At 37.1% G+C, this 19,759-nt stretch overlaps 2 protein-coding genes across 2 annotated transcripts; one reads left to right on the top strand and one right to left on the bottom strand.

The window, feature by feature from the left end:
• Positions 1–5,755: 5,755 nt before the first annotated feature.
• On the top strand, positions 5,756–6,793 carry LOC149374633 (uncharacterized). The gene is made up of 2 exons (XM_089592460.1): positions 5,756–6,632; positions 6,690–6,793. Exons 1-2 carry the CDS (start codon positions 5,756–5,758, stop codon positions 6,791–6,793), a joined length of 981 nt encoding a protein of 326 aa, XP_089448586.1.
• An 8,677-nt stretch (positions 6,794–15,470) lies between these two features.
• LOC149374634 (uncharacterized) lies at positions 15,471–18,940 on the bottom strand. Its single transcript, XM_089592461.1, has 5 exons — positions 18,446–18,940; positions 18,217–18,394; positions 17,899–18,127; positions 16,824–17,850; positions 15,471–15,548 (listed from the first exon to the last, which is right to left on the bottom strand). Exons 1-5 carry the CDS (start codon positions 18,938–18,940, stop codon positions 15,471–15,473), a joined length of 2,007 nt encoding a protein of 668 aa, XP_089448587.1.
• Positions 18,941–19,759: the final 819 nt, after the last annotated feature.

The raw sequence follows: 19,759 nt of genomic DNA on the forward strand, positions 1-19,759 counted from the left end.
CGTGGAGGAAGAGTAGCACCAGAAGCGCACATGTGTATGCACATGTACAATTTTTATGTTATTTATTACATCTATTTGTTACATATGACAATTCTTACATTTATTATTTCTTACATTTTAATAATATGTATCTATGAAAAACTAATGAATCTCAAATGTTTAATTATATTCAATTAAAAATTGTAATGACGATTTTTGAATAATATAAATACGCTTATTATAAATAAGACCACCCAATCTTCTATAAAACTGCCATGTGCATTTAGGCGTTTCATGATGTCTGTAATATAATTTCTTATATGTTTTACACTTATCACATCTTCTCAGTATTAGTAACCACTAACTTTGTTTGTTATTTTACACGCACCGCAGTCATAAGTAATATTTTGGAAATCCTAAGGAGTCTTTATCTTTTTATTTTGAAGCAGCGTCACTACAATTTAGGCATTTTCTTTACCCACTAAAATGTAGTTGCTTTTATTATCCAAATTGTATTTTACTATAGCAACTATTACATTTAACTTTTTTCTATTAATGTTTTGTTTATCCACTACAGTGAGTGGACGTCCACTTTGAATGTCACAAACGTCACTATTACTATCTCCATCATTAATGGAAATGTTTCTACAACTATCATAGTCTACAACTATTGTATTAGTATGGCTGTCTCTATCACTGTCTCTATCAATGTTTCTATCGCTTATAACGTTATGTCTATCGAACTCATAATTATCAACGATTATCTCAGTGTCAGTATCACTGTCTCTATTACTCATATGAATATTTCCATCACCATCAAAATCTACATCATTAGAGACACCATCAATTTTTTTTTTTAATTTTTATTTAGGCTAGCTATTCGATTTGAGCGCAATTCCGAAATTTCGCCCGCACTGGAGACTTTGAGAACCATTGGTCGTCATTAGAAAAGGTAATTCTTATGAAATCAAGCTCCCGACTCCACTTGCTAGGTGGCCAACCCTGAACTGTCGCTTTTCTACAAGCATGTGAAAATCAATTCATTGTACTGTCCTCTTCTAATCATGACCAATCGTTCTTAAAGTGCCCAGTGGGGGCACGATTTCGGAATTGCGCTCAAAGCGAATAGTGTGACTATCACTGTCAATACTGAGATTACTCTCACTCTTAATAATAGAATCACTGTTACTGTTGATGTCTCAATCACTGTCATTGTTAATATCTCAATCAGTGTCACTGTTGATATCCTAATCACTGTCACTGTTGATATCTCAATTACTGTCACTGTCAATGTCAAAATCATTCTTATTTTTCACTATTTCAGTTTTATCTTTCTGTATTTCAGAATTTGTAATATCTTCGGAATCACTACTATTTATTGCTGGTTTTCGGTTTTTTTATGAAATATATGGGTTATGATTTACCTGGTTTTACTTAAGCAAACTTTTCTGGTACACATTGTTTTCTGAAATCAGTAATAATAACTCTCTTTTTTTTATTGGTTTTAAAAAGGGGAATTTTTTATTATCACTCATTTCACCACTTTTTTTATTTGCAAAATACAACATTGTTCTCATAATACTTTACGAACTGGTAAAAAAAATATGCATTTATACTGCTGAGAAGTGAGGAGACAGCTAGTGGTCCTTGAAAAGATTTTTGGTTGGAAAAAAACTGATAACTATGGTTTGTCTTATAAACAGCACTTGTACTTCTACAACCTTAGCTTTGTATGTATAGTTGAATAAGGGACGTACCAGTAGAATTTTTTATTTACAAGCAGAAGTTGACTGTTTTTTTACAACAGAAATGTTTCTAAAAGATTATAAATATTGGTAGATACTCATGCAAAGGGCCTCAACATCCCGTTAAGACCTCTTATATTCTTATCGTGTGATGTTTTTCAAATACTTTTATTGTTTTATGCTTACAGTTATGTTGCTGCAGTAGTACTCTTAGGGCAAAAAAATACTTTTTCTATAAACAATGGATCACTCAGGAAGATAAGAAAAAAATTCTGTTTAAAATAATAATTTTTTTACTCTTAAATTACTATACAACAACTTTAAATAAGGAATAGCTTATCTGTTGAGCTGTGTTTTTTATATATTTATTGTTTATAGCTGTATCGTTTTTTACAGCGCCATAGACTTATTTAAATACATGATTAGTACGTAAAACATGAACTATGTTTATATGTGTAAGCGACAAACACTCTTCAAAAGTGTAAATGAACCTAAGAGAGAGAAAAAGTTTTTAGGATGTTATTTGTTATCTGTTTGGTATTGAGTTTAAATATAGGCGCGCTTAATGCTTATTATTCACAGTTTGAGCTGACATCAATATGCGCCAATGAGAGTCCAACTCGTCGTGTCTCTCTGACCAATTGGACTTGCCTGTAAAGAGAGCTGCGGCTCTCTCGTCGAGAGACAACGCGCACTTGTCAGTCCGCTTCTGACCGTCAAGCCCCCCGCGCACCTCAAGCGAGATCTATATAGTCAATCTAGTGTCTCGTTTTACTTTCGTTTTGTGAATTGTAACTATCTTATTGTATTCCAGCTAGCGTTCTATCGTTTTTGTTGGAGTTTTCATTCTATTACAACAGTTTGATTCTCTCTATAAACTCACTCAGCGTTCAAGCATTAGGTAAAATTATATGGCTTAGTATATTAGTCATAAGCCTGATAAAATTTAGGATCTTAAAAGTGTAAAATAAATAGGAAGTTTTATAATAAATTAATTATTTCTATTAATTCAGCTCTTCCAATTCTTGTGTGTTAACCTTACGATAAAATATTTGAGAATCCCTCAGATTTAAACCTCAATACAAAACAATCGGTGCCCGAATAGGGACCTGACGCGAGTGAGTGTGAAGTGAACGAGAACGCGTATCGGCATTAAGCACGCAGCTATAAGAAATACAGCCATCTTGATTGCCACGCTCGTCTTCTTTCTTCTCCTTTTTGTAGGTGTTGTTCTCTCACGCACACACACACATTGCGCGCGGCTCGCACAAAGCCTTCGGCCATTTTGCGACGGCAGTTAAAGTTAAGTGTGCACCGTCTCTTCTCGCTAAAAGAGAAAGACGCCCCCCCCCCTTTGAGGACTTCGAGCTCGACGGACGAACGGACGGCAGGGCCACACCCGGCTGGCCTTGTTAAAAAAAAGAAAAGTAAGTAGTAAGTGCAAGGCTTATTTCTCTCTGTCTGTACAGGCGCTTCTTGATCTCCACGACTTTGTCGCTACCGCCATGTGCTACGTGACCACCTGCTTCTGCCGGCCCCTCTACGTCGTCCACGCTACTACGTGCTGCGTGCTCGTCCCCCTGCACGCCCTGCCAACGACGTCGCTGCTGCCACGACGCTGCTGCATCGCTTGCTGCCTCAGCAGGCCCACAAGGACAACGCCACTGCTACGTTGCCTGCTCCTCTGCAGGCCCGAGGAAGTGCCGCCTGCTCGTCTGCAGGCCCGGAAGACGACGCTGCATGTGTCACTGCATTTTGCTGCTGCTGCATAATTGAAATAAGAGACGCTAAGTGAATTTTAAATTTCTAGATAAGACGCGTGACAGTTCTAGGTTAAGTTGCTTTTCGTAACAATCAAGTTAAAGTCAAATCTCAAATTATCTACGTAGTTTTCCTGTTCCTCTGGTCATTTAAGTCGGGAAGTAAAGATAGAAGCCTTGTACCAAATTCAAACTAAGATATTTATTAAAATTGGAAGTTATTATGAGAGCTTTAAAAAATCCGGTTCCGAAGAAATGACCAGAGGAAGGGCTGAAGCATGCCTTGAAGCTCTAGAGAAGTGCATAGCGCGTTTTGGCGAAATCCATGATCAGATAATGTCGCTTACTACGTTAGATGAAAATCATTTGTATTTTTCTACTGAGTTACCGGATAAGGCAGATAACTTATATTATTCGGTAAAAGGGGACTTTTTAGAGTTTATTAGGAGAGCTAGTGCTCAAGATCCATTACCACCAGCCCCATTACCAACACCCGGTGCTCAGCCTACTAGCAATTCTTACTTGACGCGTATAGAACTACCAAAGTTTACAGGAAAACATTCCGAATAGGAAAATTTCCGTGATACATTTCGCTCTCTTGTGCATAGAAAAATTTACATCGACAACATTATCAAGTACCACCAGCTGCGAGTTCATTTAAGTGGTGACGCTTTCGATACAATTAAATCTGTTCCTTTGGCAGAGGATCAATATCCATTAGCTTGGCAAACTCTACTTGATTATTATAATAGTCAGCGTCGCCTCGTAACTAATTACTTTAATCGTTTGATAACTTGTAAGCCCATAAAGTCGGACTCCTGTTTAGATTTGAAACGCATTAGTAAGGAAATGATTAGCACAATCGATTCATTAAATGCATTAGGCCGTGATTTAGGCACAGGGGATCTCTATATTGCTCTAACAGTTAGTAAGTTTGACATCACAACCAATAAGGATTGGAGTAAATTCCTAGGTAGTAGCACTCAACCACCCACTCTAATCCAATTACGGAAATTTATCTCTTCACAAATCATAACTCTTGAATCGTGTTAAACAGTTAGTTCAAACCCTAAGCCACCACTTTAGAAACCTGTCCCGAAGGCATCTGCTTCTGTCTCTCATCAGTCCAATGTTTCCGATTCAGCTGATAGTCAAGGAGTAGTTAAGAATGTCCTGGTATGTTCAGAGTGTAAAGGTGATCATACTCTTTCTAAGAGTGAACGTTTCAAAAGAATAGAGGTTGATGCTCGAAAGGAGTTAATAGTCAAAAATAGATTGTGTTTTAATTGTCTAGGTCATCATCAGTTAAAGGATTGCGAGTCCAAGTATAGTTGTATTAATTGTAAAAGAAGGCATCATACCCTCTTACATATTCCAAAGCCTGTTCAGAGTCAAGAGCCTCATGATACTCACTTAAATTCTAGCAAAGCCAATCACTCTAAAGGTAGTGACTCTGAGCAGACTTCTCATCATACTGATTCGTCTGTTTCTCGTGGTCTTGGTGTATTACTGGCTACTGCTCGAGTTTACGTCACTGGACCTACTGGTGTACGTTTGTTAGTTAGAACTCTTATAAATCGATGCTCGCAGTGTTCTATCATAACTGGTTCGCTATGTGATATTCTAAGGCTAAAGCATCAACACTCGAGTATTTCCATCTCGGGAACAGGTGGTACTTTAGTTGGAGTTGCTAAAGGTATAGTTAGTTTTAATGTTCGACCTAGGTTTCCCTCGCAATTCCAGTTGTTAGTCGAAACGGAAGTATTGCCACAGGTTTCGTCCTATCAGCCTCCTGCTAGTCGATTTAAATCAAATTTAAACTATTTAGACAATCTTGAATTAGCCGATCCTCAATATACAAGTTCAGATAAAATTGAAATCAGTTTTGGAGCTGCAGTTCATGCTCAAATTGTAGAAGAAGGACTTTGAAAGGGTAATACCAATGAGCCCATAGCGTTGCGTACTCTACTTGGTTGGGTTCTGTCTGGCTCTATTGGTTCTGCTAAGCCTTCTTCTAGTTCTCAATTCTCTCTTTAATGTTCCGATGAGTCTCAGTTGATACCGTTGCTTCAGCGCTTTTAGGAAGTAGAAGAGCTCTCTAGCAGTCCTACTTAGTAGCTCACTGCCGATGAGCGAGCTTGCGAAGACTACTTCAAGCACACGCACTACCGAGATGAATCTGGTCGCTATGTGGTCAGATTACCCTTCAGAGTTGATCCTTACAGTTATCAAAAGTCTCGCGAAGATTCTAGGTTTTTATCGTTGTCAATGATGGCTAATTTAGAACATAGATTTCACCGATATCCCGACTTATCTACTTTGTACATAAATTTTATGCAGGAATATCGAGATCTAGATCACATATCTACACTGAATAATGCTTTAGTCAAAGAGTGTTGGTTCATGCCGCATCACGGTGTTATTAAGATATCGAGTACCACCACTAAACTTCGAACGGTCTTCAATGGCTCTGCCAAGACTCCTGGAGGTACTTTACTTAACGAATTGCTTCATGCAGGCCCTAATCTGTTACCTTGTCTTCCTGAGCTTATTTCTTCTTGGCGAAATTACGAATTCGCATTTACTTTAGATATTGAAAAAATGTTCCACCAGATCTGGATAAATGCATCAGATAGGAAATTTCAGTGCATCTGCTGGCGGTTTCAATCCTCAGAGCCTATGCAGATTTACACGTTAAAAACCGTCACTTACGGTTTAGCTTGTTCACCATTTTTGGCGTCTCGAGTCTTAAAACAGTTAGCTATAGACTATATTGAGGAATACCCAATGGCTTCTTCGGTGTTAAGTTACGAAATCTACATGGATTACGTCCTCTCGGGAGGTCATACTTTGAAGAAGGCTCTAGACAAAAGAGACCAAGTGATAAAGGTTACTACTCTTGGTGGTTTCTCGCTACATAAGTGGTCTACTAATAATTTGAAGCTTTTACACGGAGTGTCCACTCTATTGTTAGCCGACTCACCTTCGGTTTCCTTGAGTGAAATAGATTCATCGGTTCAGGTGCTAGGTATAGTTTGGTTTCCGTTAGAAGACGTTTTTCGTTACCGTGTACACGATCCTCCTGTTCAAGAGAAATGGTCCAAAAGATCTATACTCTCTTACATAGCTCGTTTCTACGACCCCCTTGGTTGGCTCTCTCCAGTAATCGTGTATGCCAAAATTTTTTTACAATTGTTATGGTTAGTCAAAATAGATTGGGACTCTCCAGTTCCAAAGGAAATAACGGATAAATGGTTACCTTGGTTGTCGCAAATTCTAGAACTGAATAACATTAGCATACCTAGATGAAATAGTTTCAATCCGCAAGTTGATTAGATTGAGTTACATGGTTATGCTGATGCCTCAAAATCAGCTTACGCTGCCTTCTTGTACACTCGTATGGTTCAAGGAGATCAAGTTAGCGTGTCGCTCCTGTTAGTTAAGACGAAAAGGTAGCTCCACTAAAAGTTCTCAGTATTCCGTGGCTCGAACTCTGCCCTGCTCAACTATTAGCCAAAATTACCCACCTATTTAGTCTTAGTTCAAAACTATGCATCGATTCTATTCATTTATGGTCAGACTCCAAAGATATTTTGTATTGGTTACACGCTCAACCCTCCAAATGGCCTACTTTCATAGCTAATCATTGTAGTGACATTCATCAGTTAGTTCCAAATGCTTACTGGCATCACGTATTAGGTTAATTAGATCCAGCAGACATTGCCTCTTAAGGTGTCTTGCTATCTCAGTTGAGCGTAGATTCAGAATGGTTCTGTGGTCCTAGTTTACTACACGAACTTCACCCCAAGTATCGCGACTTTCAAACTCCGTTGACAGTTTCAACTGATGAATCGGTTCATACTGTTAGTCACCAGCAAACTCAATCAACTTATACTTGGGATCTCTACTACCAATACTCTAATTTAGATAAACTATTACGTGTGACTGCATATTGTTTAAGATTTTTTTACAAATTACTAGCTCGTGTTGAAAAAAAACTCAGTTATTGTTTCTTGAGGTAGATGCTATTGTTTCTCGTGCAAATTTATCGCTCACAGTTTCTGAACTCACGAATTCTAAATTGCTAATGGTCTACCTTCATCAAACTACTTATTTCCCTTTAGAGTTAAAGTTGTTATCAGAATCTAGTGAGCAAGTAGTTAGTTTACCATCCAAAAGTTCTTTAATTAAGCTCAAACCATTTCTTAAAGATGGTTTGATTAGGGTTAGGGTTCGTTTGAGCCATTCTTTATTAGATTTCAATGTTAAATACCCGTTGATTCTAGCTTCGAGTGACCATCTCACCAAATTGATAATAGAACAAGCTCATAAGATTACTTTACACGGTGGACCTCAACTAACATTAAGTACTTGTCGTCGTGAGTATTGGATTATACGTGGTCGTCAAAGTGATCGCTCTGTTACTACCAAGTGTTTTACTTGTAAACGATATTCTGCTGTAACTCTAAGTCAGCTTATGGCCGACCTGCCTAGCGCTCGAGTCGTACCTTCCGCAGCCTTTCCTAAGGCAAGTGTAGATTACGTCGGTCCGCTGTCGGTCAGACTTCTTAAAACCAGGAGTGAAGGCACGACTAAAGGCTATGTAGCTGTTTTCGTTTGTATGAACACTCGCACTGTTCATTTAGAAATAGTTGAAGACTATAGTTCAGGAGGATTTATAGCCACATTTCAGCGTTTTATAGCGAGACGAGGTCATTGCTCGGACCTTTTTAGTGATAGGGGAACAAATTTTGTTGGCGCTGATACGGAACTGAGAGAAATTGGCTTGAACTTTGCAAATCGGCCGACCTAATTCACAAGTTAGAGATATTAAAAACCAATTGGCATTTCAAGGCCCCAGCCGCTTCGCATATGGGGGGTTTATGGGAGGCAGCTGTCAAATCAGCTAAGGAAAATTTGAAGAGAGTTGTCGGTGAGCAGGTTTTCACATTTATAGAGTATTCAACATTACTTTGTAAAATAGAGGTATGTCTGAATTCACCATCTATATCTCCCTTAACGAGTGATCCCCGCAATCTTGATTGCCTAACTCCTGCTCATCTTATCAATTTGCGTCCAGTTACCATATTGCCTAAAGTAAACCTTACAGATGTTAAAATCTTATGTTTACACAGATGGAAGCTTATATCGCAATTAAACCCGAGTTTTTGGCATCGATGGTCAGAAGAGTATTTAACATCACTGCAACAAAGGTCAAAGTTGGTAGTCCCGAAGCGTTGGTTTCAGGTGAATGATTTAGTTCTAATTCGTAGTGAAAACAATTCCCCCCGATGTTGGCCTTTAGCTCGCATCATTGAAATATTTCCGGGTTCTAATTTAAAAGTAAGAATTATAAAATTAAAAAACTCGGCTACTACCCTAATTAGGCCTATTAATAAGTTAGTTTTATTAATTTAAACGAAAGTTTAGAATCATAAATAGTTTGTTAGTTCTATTATTTAGTTGCGCTAACAAAAACTAAATTCAGTCTTTTTTGTTACTTTAGTGGAGCCAAATACAATCAGTTTGGCTCTTTCATTTGCTTGATTTATTGTTTGCTTCTTCCCTGGTCGAATCAAAGGTGGGGGAAAATGTTCGGTATTGAGTTTAAATATAGGCACGCTTAATGCTTAGTATTTACAGGTTGAGCTGACATCAATATGCGCCAATGAGAGTCCAACTCGTCGTGTCTCTCTGACCAATTAGACTTGCCTGTAAAGAGAGCTGCGGCTCTCTCGTCGAGAGACAACGCGCGCTCGTCAGTCCGCTTCTAACCGTCGAGCCCCCCGCGCACCTCAAGCGAGATCTTTATAGTCACTCTAGTGTCTCGTTTTACTTTCGTTTTGTGAATTGTAACTATCTTATTGTATTCCAGCTAGCGTTCTATCGTTTTTGTTGGAGTTTTCATTCTATTACAACAGTTTAATTCTCTCTATAAACTCACTCAGCGTTCAAGCATTAGGTAAAATTATATGGCTTAGTATATTAGTCATAAGCCTGATAAAATTTAGGATCTTAAAAGTGTAAAATAAATAGAAAGTTTTATAATAAATTGATTATTTCTATTCATTCAGCACTTCCAATTCTTGTGTGTTAACCTTACAATAAAATATTCAAGAATCCCTCAGATTCAAACCTCAATACAAAACATTATCTTTTGCTTATTATACATTGAATAACATGAAGTATATACCTATTGGGAAGCACTTGACAGAGCCTTTCCATTTTTTTAGTTTCTTACTATAAATTACGTCATCCTTTTTAAAAATAGACTAAAAAGTAACGATTAAATCCTTATTGGGTACTTCTTTGGAGCCTAAAAGGATACCATGGTATTAACATTCTAACCATCGATTGTCACGTTTTTTTAGGCCCTGGTAGACCGTATGGGCAGAAGGAGGCCTTAAAAAGAAATTCTGTTGTTCTAGAATCTTTTTTCTCTAAAGGTAGAGTAACAACCACTAAATAAATGTATTTGTTAAATATAGTCTTAGGGCCTTGAATATTAATAACGTATTTAGCTATCTTCAAGCTAGTACAACTAACATTCAACTTATATTAATGTTCACTTATAATCTCTTTTCATAGCCTGTACGTGTATTAAAGCAAATTTGATTCTTTAAATCTTTGAAACTGTTTTTTTGTTTTATTATCCTGCATGATCGCCTTCCGTCCTCTGTTTCATCCTTTGATGATTATTTTACGATCCCAAATAATTTAAGTTTGTCTTTACAATCTTTTACGTGTGTATATACTTCAATTTTATTTTGCTTGTTATAATATGTATGTCAGCTTGGCTCAGCTGTCTGCATTAAGTATAAATTTCAACTGTTTACTCAAAAATATTAAAAAACCAAATAATTATGAATATGTATTCTTTTGTATTTGATGTATTGCATGATTTCGGGAGCTGAGTTGGTTTTTTCGAAGATTTATTAGTCAATTCAAAGTAGCCCAAGAATTGTATGTTAAGAACTTTTAAAAGTCTTATGCATTCCTCATTTTTTAATCTACTACCTTAAGGGCATTCCGTATATCATCTAAAATTTCTACTTTACCGACTTTTATATGATAAAAAATTGTTGTTGACAACTAATTATATAACTTTTTAAACCCAAAATGATGAGAAGAGCCCCTGAGCTGGTTCTTTAAAGAAACAATCAAGCCTACATTCAATACAATTTGTTGCAAATTGAGAGAAAAAATTGACATTTCAGATTGTGCACACTGACACACTCTTTTATAATCACAAAATGTAATTTTTCTCTCTCAATTCGCAACAAATTGTATTGAATTTAGGCTTGATTGTTTCTTCGAAGTACCAGCTTAGGGGCTCTTCTTATTATTTTGGGTTTAAATAGTTATATAATTAGTTATTAACAATAGTATATTATTATAGGGAAGTCGATAAAGTATAAATTTTAGATGATATACGGAATGCCCTTAAACAGAAGGGGACTCAAAAAGTATGGTTTTTTTTATAAATTTCATGATATTTTTGAGATCTTTTTTCAATGGAAAAGTCATCTCAAATGTATAGTTTTTATTTTTCTTAGTACTTCTTGTGTAAGAGCAAAATTTTTTTCATATAGAGCACACTTTACATTGCAAGAATAACTTCAGAAGTACCAACTTCTAAACTTGAATCTTAAGCTTTGCTAGTATGTTATCACCTGAAATTGTGGTAAAACCTAATACACAGTGAAAATTAATAATTTTCAGAAGAATTTAAAGGAGGCTGCAAAAGAACTAATTATTAGAAATCTATGGCGAAAAATTCAAGAAATGAAACGTTGAATAACACCCCAAATCGTCCATTTAAACGGAGATACGTGTCGTGATTTTTTATTGCAAAATAACGTGGAAAATGGTCTTTTTTCAGTTTTTATAAAATATCTTGGAAACTTTTAGTTAAAGAGCCAAATATTTAAAAAAAATGTGGCTTACACTATGATTTTACGTCAGAAATAAGCGTTAACAAAAATTAAAAAATTTTTTTCTACTTTTTTATACATGCGAGAAAGCCGAATAACACAATAAAATCAAAATATATGAAAGTACATATTGCAATATTTAAAATTGGATAAAAATCAAGCATTTTATAGACATAAGTATGTTTTTTATTGTACGCCAAGTTCTATCTTAAAATTTTGAAATAGTGGCCAATTGTACAATTGTTCGTTAAAACTTTTGATTGTCCATTAAATGTATCACGGGCATAGCATTGATGTCTAATTTTTTGAAATCAGTAAGGAAGAACGTTATCTTTACTACTTAAAAAACTTGATATTCTAAAAAAAGAAATAAAAAAGTTATTATCAAGGAACCGTTAGTATAGGGCCATATTCTCTGTAATTTTTTACTTAAAACAAAACAACTTACTACCATTGGTTACGCTTATTGTTACATGAAAAAAAAAAAAAAGTTGCTATAGGACCGATAAAATCTGAGGTACAATACTTACAGTCTCTTATGCGTTGTAGCATTTATATTTTATTTTTATACTTCAGACCGTCCTGATTTCTTTGCTAAACATTTATTGTACCGCATACAATCTTCTTCTTATAAGTTTTGTCATTTTTTTTGCATGTAACAACTAATTGAAATCGTAAAAAGTAGCACGTAAACTACGGTGCTTGGGCAGCTGCAGCTTGAAAAGTGCTTTAGCAGAGCCTTCCGGCGTTGTGCCTGGGTTCTGAGTTGTACAACTAGCGCTTGTAAAGCTACTTTACATGAGTGATGCATTGCTCACTGCAGCTGCTCCAGTACCGCGGTTCACCTGCTCTTTTTCATTTTTTTTTAATGAGTCGTTACATGAAAAAGATTGAGCAAACCAGTAGGAAGATACGTTTTTTATGGTACAATAAATCTTTAGCAAAAAATCGTGCTGGTGGGATTCTAAAAATTAAATATTACTGCTAGAATGCATAAGAAACTAAAAGTATTTTATCTTGGTTTCTATGGGTCATGTAGCTTTTCCTTTTTAGATTCACATGAGAATGAGGATAATCAATTGCACTAAGTTATTTTTGTCTTACTTAAAAATTACAGAAAATACGGCCTTGTACTTGTGGTTTTTTGTCAATAACTTTTTTATTTATTTATTTAAAACATTTAGTTTTGTAGGAAGTAAGGATATTGTTTTTTTTTTACTGATTTCAGAAAATTAGATACCAATTCCGTGACACACTTTATCCATTATCGAAATTTTTAATTAACAATTGTACAATAGGCGACCATTTTGAAATTTTGCGATAGGACTTGGCGTATAATAAAAAACGTACAAGTGTCCATAAAATGTTTGATTCTTACGTAGTTTTAAATATTGCAACATGTATTTTGATGCATTTTAGTTTTTTCTTATTTTTTGGCTTTCTCGCTTAAACAGTAAAAGAAAGTTTTCAATTTTTTTATCACATTTTTTTTTTGGTCAAATCATTATGTGAACCTTTTTGTTAACAATATTTTGCTCTAAAACCAAAAATTTTCAAGACATTTAATAAAAACGAAAAAAAGCCTTTTTTCAAGTTATTTTATAATAAAAAATAATGACGTGTATCCCCGTCAAAGTCAACAGCTGAGGGTGCTATAAATAACACCCTTACATTCGATTAAATTTTCAATCATAAGCTAAATATCGTATTGTTATAAAGAATTACGACTTCCCTAGTTTTTTTTACCTTTCTGCTTTAAATATTAAGTAAATCAGTTAAACAGTAAATAAACTCTTTATTCTAATTCGATTCGTTCATTGTTCAGAAATGCTATCGTTGAAATCTGATGTTGACTATTTTGTTAAGTACTAAGTATTTTATTATCTAATGCATAACATTAAAAATGTGTTGTCTTTAGATTCTAGTAGATTATTAAAAAAATAATATAACGACATGTGTCTACTAAAATCGTCAGTGGAGTAAGGTAAACAAATATATTTAAATAAGACTACATTAATGTAATTAGTGCCATTGTGACTGCGCCTGAATAAAATAAGCATATTATAGACAAAACTGTAAGATACAACATGATTTAAGAAGTTCCAGTTATAACACTATTTGTTTGTTCTTTAATTTAGCATTAAACATTAAACATAATTGTTTTGATAGTAGGAATAATAAAAGTTGTTTTAAATTATTAAAGTATATCACAAAATTTGATATGGTGGTATTTTCATATTCTACTGAACAACCAAAAATATTGTACGCTTATAACTCAGAAAAAATGTGTGTTGTCTAAAGTTTGTAGCTTACTTAGTCCAGAAATTTAAGTGTCAATAATTTAAAACATTTGTATACACAAGTATTGTTATGTTGTATTCGATGTTACTGTAGGTAAAAGTCGTTTTCAATAAGTATTATATAAGTACGTTGCGTCAGTCTCAACCTTAGTGACAACTGTCAATTCAGAAGGAACATTAGTTGCTTTTATTTTTTATTAATCTGCTGCCCTGACTCATATATTTTAAAAATTCAATATTTATAACGATTTTCTCAGATTGTAAAATATAGTTGAAAATAATTAGGATAATCCTTCGTTAAATTGTGTGGACTCCTTACTTTTATATGGTAATGGTAAAAACAGCGACCTTTATTGCCTACAATTATGTAATAAAAAGTAGTTTTGAAATCACAAAAAGTTTCATTTTTATAGAAATGAGAATTATTGATCAATATAAGATTCATAATCACTTATTATTTTTCTCATACAGCAATATTACAATTTTGCTTGCACACACAGTTTATAAGTCACGAGACCTTATTAAATTATAATTTATAAAAGACCACTCATTAAATCGTCGAGACCTTGTCAAGTTGTCAAAGCCTCGTGGTTAAATATTTAAGGGTTATGCTGGATAAATATAACACGTGATTGTGGAAAAAAAGCCTTGTGGCAAAAAAAACCCAATTCATTAAAAAACAAACTACGAATACTGAATACAAATGAATTAAATAAAAATTGGAATTGACGTTAATTAATTGAGTACAAATAATGAAAACAAAAGGTATGAGCCAGACAACGTGTAAATGTGTCTTTGTGTTGGTGGTACGACTCTGAGCTGTTGATTGACGGTGCACGGTCGACTTGGCGATGGCACCGGGTCAATTGGTGATAGAATGGATGTAGATGACTCAGAGCCAGTGATCGTCAGCGTGGTGCCGGAACCTTTGATGTTGTCGATTGTCTACGAAGACTACGCTGTCTACGAGGACGCCACGAGACGCGATCGCGAACGCGTGATTCTAAATAAACCCTTTGAGCGAGATTGAGCGAGAACGAGACAATCAAGCAAGGAAAATAAGAGCAAATTAAGTATGCATTTCAACTGGTGAAGCACTGAAATTAGCGAAATATATACGACCAATTCTCAAGAGAGTCAGAAGTATAATGACGTTACATATTAATAATTTGTGTAGCATCGGCAATACTCGGCCCACTCCCGCCGTCTCCCTTGACTCGTGCTTGGTCGTGGGCTACCGAATAATGCCGAGCTTATTGATGCACATTGTCTTTTTCTCCCTATCCTTTAAGCTGCTCGCGAGTGAGACAAAAAGGAGTTACATGACTCTTCTTATGTATCTTTGTCTGTTTGCGGGTGTGACTATCTGGATGAACGTGGCTGTCTTATTTATACATATATCAGGTGTAACTGAACATTCTCCCCGCGTTGCGAGAGAAAGCGAGCAAAGGTGTAAGTGTAATGAATGTGTGTTTGGTTTCACAAAAAATGTTCAATTATATTATTTAAAAGTAAATGTCTTGATTCAATCAACCGGCAAAGGACACAAACGAGTCACGCTGCGTTGAAAGGTGCCTTGAGCCATTTTTACTGTAGCTACTCGAATGATTCCGTCATCTTCTGCATGCACCTCCACCACAAATCCCAGCCTCCACTGCATGCAGGGAACGTTTATGTCGATGATAAGTACAATCGTATTTAATTTGAGGTCTTCATCCCCCTCGAGCCACTTCTGTCATTTTTGTAACTCCGTTAGATATTCAACGTGCCATCTCTTCCAAAAATGTTGTCGAGCCTTTGAGATAAATCGCCAAATGGACAGGCGGTTATCTGGAACAGAAAGAAAATTACATTCCGGCAGTATCGTCAAAGGGCGACCGACTAAAAAATGAGCAGGTGTTAATGCGTCGGGATCGTTCGGATCGGTAGAGAGCGAGCATATGGGTCGCGAATTCAAAAGTGCTTCGATTTTTATTGCAAATGTGTTTAATTCTTCAAACGTAAGTAGTTAATTGCCAATAACACGCTTAAAATGGTGTTTAAAAGATTTCACCGCCACTTCCCATATGCCGTCAAAATGTGGTGCGAGGGGTGGATTAAACGGTTCGCGCAGACAAAATTTGACCCGATGTCAGAGTAAATATTCAAGGGTCTTGATCGGCGACCGATAAATCGTCGCAGAGCGCCTAAAAATCCGTCCAGTGTTAGATCGCTAACGATCTCGATATGCACAGCCTTCGTTGCCATGCATATAAAAACACAGCCGTAAGATTTAATTCGCGTGCGGTTCCTATATTTGTTTTTCTCAATTATAGGGGGCCGAAAAAATCAACTTCCACATGCTCGAATGGAAAGGCTTAACCAACGCGCGCTTTGGGCAAATCTTGCATCTTGCTCTGAACCAGGTTTGGCTTGTGCCTTATACACGTAACGCACCGACGCACGATTTTTCGCACTTGATTTTTTCCATCGATTAGCCAGTAGCATTGTCAGATTGTACACAACGTGCTCTGAATGACAGCGTGATAAGAATTTAAGTGCATTTCACGAATTATTAAGTCAGTAACGGGGTGGTGAAAGGGCAAGAGAATAGAAAATTTTTGGTCTGAATCTATTTCAATATTAACTAATCGGCCTCCAACGCAAAGCAACCCGTCCTCATCAACAAAGTAATTAAGCGCGGAAATTCTAGTATTTTTTAAATTTTTTTTGTCAACGATACGTTTTATTTCGTTTTCAAATTGTTCAGACTGAATAATTCGCAAAACCCTCTTCCGTCACGATCCTTTCGGCTGGACTAATGTTTTTACCGTCGTGTTTGTATGAGTTAGATTTAAGTAGCCACAAACAATATGATATTGAATTTTAGAAAGTAAGATGAGACGAGAATCGAGAAAGAATATCTTAATTAACGCTATATGATGCGAGACACGTATTCTTTTTTACCCCTGACAAATCCGAGACGGCAGAAACTATGCTCGCTGGCCACGAATCATCTGATAATTGAAGCCAAGGGGGCCCTTCAAACCACAGTTTGTTCCGCACAAAATCTTAAGAAAGTTGGCCACGTGACAGTGCATCGGCGGGGTTGTTGGCTGTACAAACGTGCTGCCATTCTACGTTGTTTTTTAGAGCTTGTACTTCGGCTACGCGGTTAGCCTCGAATGTTTTAAGCGACTGCGGAGACCTTTGAAGCCAGTGTAGTACAATCGTAGAGTCTGACCAGAATACTACTCTGTCCACGGATCTATTCAATGAAAGACTCATTTCTTCAAACAGACGTGAAAGAACTTGCGCCCCGCACAACTCAAGTCTTGGTATCGTGATTTGCTTTAAATGAGCAACTCGGGACTGCGCGCAGGCAAGGTGAACAACCACGTGACCGTTAGAATCGCTTGACTTGATGTAGATGTATGTGCCATATCCAATCAAACTCGCGTCGCAGAAACCATGAATTTCTACGCGTTTTAGGTCGTTGATAAAAAGTGGGCGATCAATCTCTAGACCTGACATAATCAGAAACTGATTTGAGAATACGGCCCACCTTGTATTTAATTGCTGTGATATTGACTCATCCCAATTTGTCTTGATTTTCCAACACTCTTGCAATATTGCCTTGGCAAACAAAATTACCGGCCCCAAAAAACCCAGGGGATCGAAAATCGCGGTAATTTTAGAGAAAATTAGGTGTTTCGTGATTTTTTCGGCTGATTCAATGCGGCTTACGTTATATAAAAGTTTATCGTCCTGAAAGTACCATCCGATGCCCAATGTTTTCAAAACCGGATTTTCATCTATAATACAATCCAAATCAACGATTTTTTCTTCGATGTTCTTTAACGCGCTGTGATGATTTGAGGCCGACCACCGAATGTCAAACCCTCCACGTTTTAAAATTGAAGTAACTTCATCTCGAATTTGGAGCACTTCTTTAATTGAGTCCGCACCCGTTAAAAGATCATCCACATATAAATCATTTTTTTTAACCGTGGCGGCTCGTGAAAAATTCGTGCCCTCGTCATCTGCGAGTTGCTGAATGGTGCGGATAGCGAGAAAGGGGGCCAAAGACACGCCGAAAGTAACTGTGTTAAGCTGAAACACTTTGACTTCGCCTTCATGGTGGTACCACAGACTTCGTTAAAATTGTCTATATTCGGGATGAATAAGTATCTGACGATACATTTGAGCAATGTCGGCTGTAATAACGAATTTGTAGGTGCAAAAACGAAGTAAATGCGCGAAAAGTTTGGGCTCAATAGTAGGGCCAACCATTAAAGCGTCGTTGAGAGACAGGCCCTTGCTGGTCCTTGCAGACGCATCAAACACAACGTGCACCTTGGTCGTAGAGCTTGACGCCTTAGTTACCGCGTGATGGGGCATATAGTAACCGCTTACAGTCTTGTCGTGTGCTAGAGACATATGGCCACAATAAATGTACTCCTGCATCACCCTTTCATATTAACATTTGAGCTCATGATTTTGATCTAGCCTTTTTTACAAGGAGTTGAGACGACGCAGAGCTTGGGACCGCAAGTCACCAAAAATTCTACTGTCTTGTCGGAAGGCAGACGCACTATATAACGGCCGTTTAAATTTCTAGTTATATAAGCAACGTAATGGGCCTCGCATTGTGTCTCTTCAGCCGTTTTCAATGATTTCAAATCAAAATCCTCAATCTACCAAAACCTTTCAAGTTGCTGTGTAAGATTAATCAAGTTACAAGTTACCAACGTGGTTTCGCCCTCGCTTATGCTTCCCCCGATTATCCAACCAAGTTGTGTCTTTTGTAGAATTAGATCGTCATCACCGCGTGCTAAGTTCAATTTTCCCACACTAAACAGAGACAGAGTTACGCTGCCACAGATCAAAATATCTACAGGCCTCAGTAAATGAAAAAGCGGATCGGCCAATCGACAGTTAGGTGGAATTTTAATTCGATCGCGAGAAAACACTTCGTCTGGCACCAAATCGGCAATTTTGGGTACCGTCAAAAAAATTAAGGTTTTGCAGGAATCCCCGTTTGTTGAGCAAAGTTGAATGCTAATCTTGCCCTTTGACACGGTACGCATCCCGTCAATTTTCCCTACAGGTATTTGGCCCGAGCGCATTGGAAGTCGAAGTTGATTTGCAAAGCTTATTGTTATGAAGTTCGTGGTCACGCAGGTATCCAGAAGAGCACGCGCTTGCACGAATTTTCCGTCGATATTTCTCAAGTGAACCATTGTGCTCATCATTAATTGAGTCCGCGAGGCTTGTGACGTTAAACTTAAATTCTCCGCGCCTAGTCATGCTGATTTTCCCTGGGATGCATTATGAGTTAATTGGGGCTTGACTCCGTGTGCACCCGGATTGTTCTTGGCGTCACGCACCGTGTTTAAATGTGAAAGCGTGTTATGGAAACGCTCGCAAAGCTTGTAATGCGAAAGCCTGCTGGAAGCATTGCCTGAATTATTGCTGGTTGTCGCGGTGCTACTCAGCGTGTCGAGCCTAAATGCAGTGTCACTCACAAACTTGCAAAACTCGTCGAAAGTTGGATAAACGTTAAAGTTAAGAGTTTCCTCCCATTTCGTCTGGATATCGTTAGGTAACTTCCTCTCCAACAATCGCACGACTAGACTGCTCTCAAGCTTCACCTTCAAAGACTGCAGCATGCTCAGGTGTTGACGAGCATCGTCTGCGATCTTTGTAAGCGCTTCGGGGGTTGCATAAGTAAGAGCCGGAATATCAATAATCCCATTTAAGTGTTTGCCCATAAAAATACGCGGCTTTTCATATTCACTTACAAGCACCTTCCACGCCGTTTGGTAATTTTCTGCGCTGGCATCATAAAGCGAAAGCTTATTAAGCGCCGGATTATCTAAGCAGTATCTCAAGTAAAGAAACTTGTTGAGATCATCGATATCAGTACGCGTATTTATCAATCAGGTAAACGTATTTTTAAAAGAGAGCCACTTGTCATAATCACCATTAAAACGTGAAAACTGAGCAACTGGAAGTTTTAAGAGACGCTATTTCTCTAAAAAAGTCGAATTTCCGAGCGG

This window comes from Copidosoma floridanum, unplaced genomic scaffold (genome assembly GCF_036245765.1).
Source record: "Copidosoma floridanum isolate Cflo_tuat_1 unplaced genomic scaffold, Cflo_Japanese_pri ptg000017l, whole genome shotgun sequence".
Taxonomy (NCBI): domain Eukaryota; kingdom Metazoa; phylum Arthropoda; class Insecta; order Hymenoptera; family Encyrtidae; genus Copidosoma; species Copidosoma floridanum.

Bases quoted from the DNA above. Each gene is read 5' to 3' on its own strand.
- LOC149374633 (XM_089592460.1), top strand. From the start codon at position 5,756: ATGGCTAATTTAGAACATAGATTTCACCGATATCCCGACTTATCTACT. The intron at 6,633-6,689 runs GTTGGCTCTCTC...TGTTATGGTTAG, and splicing joins TCGTTTCTACGACCCCCTTG to TCAAAATAGATTGGGACTCT.
- LOC149374634 (XM_089592461.1), bottom strand. From the start codon at position 18,940: ATGGTTCACTTGAGAAATATCGACGGAAAATTCGTGCAAGCGCGTGCT. The intron at 18,128-18,216 runs GTAAAAAAGGCT...ATATGTCTCTAG, and splicing joins CTGCGTCGTCTCAACTCCTT to CACACGACAAGACTGTAAGC. The intron at 15,549-16,823 runs GTTTGTACAGCC...TTTCTGTTCCAG, and splicing joins ACAACGTAGAATGGCAGCAC to ATAACCGCCTGTCCATTTGG.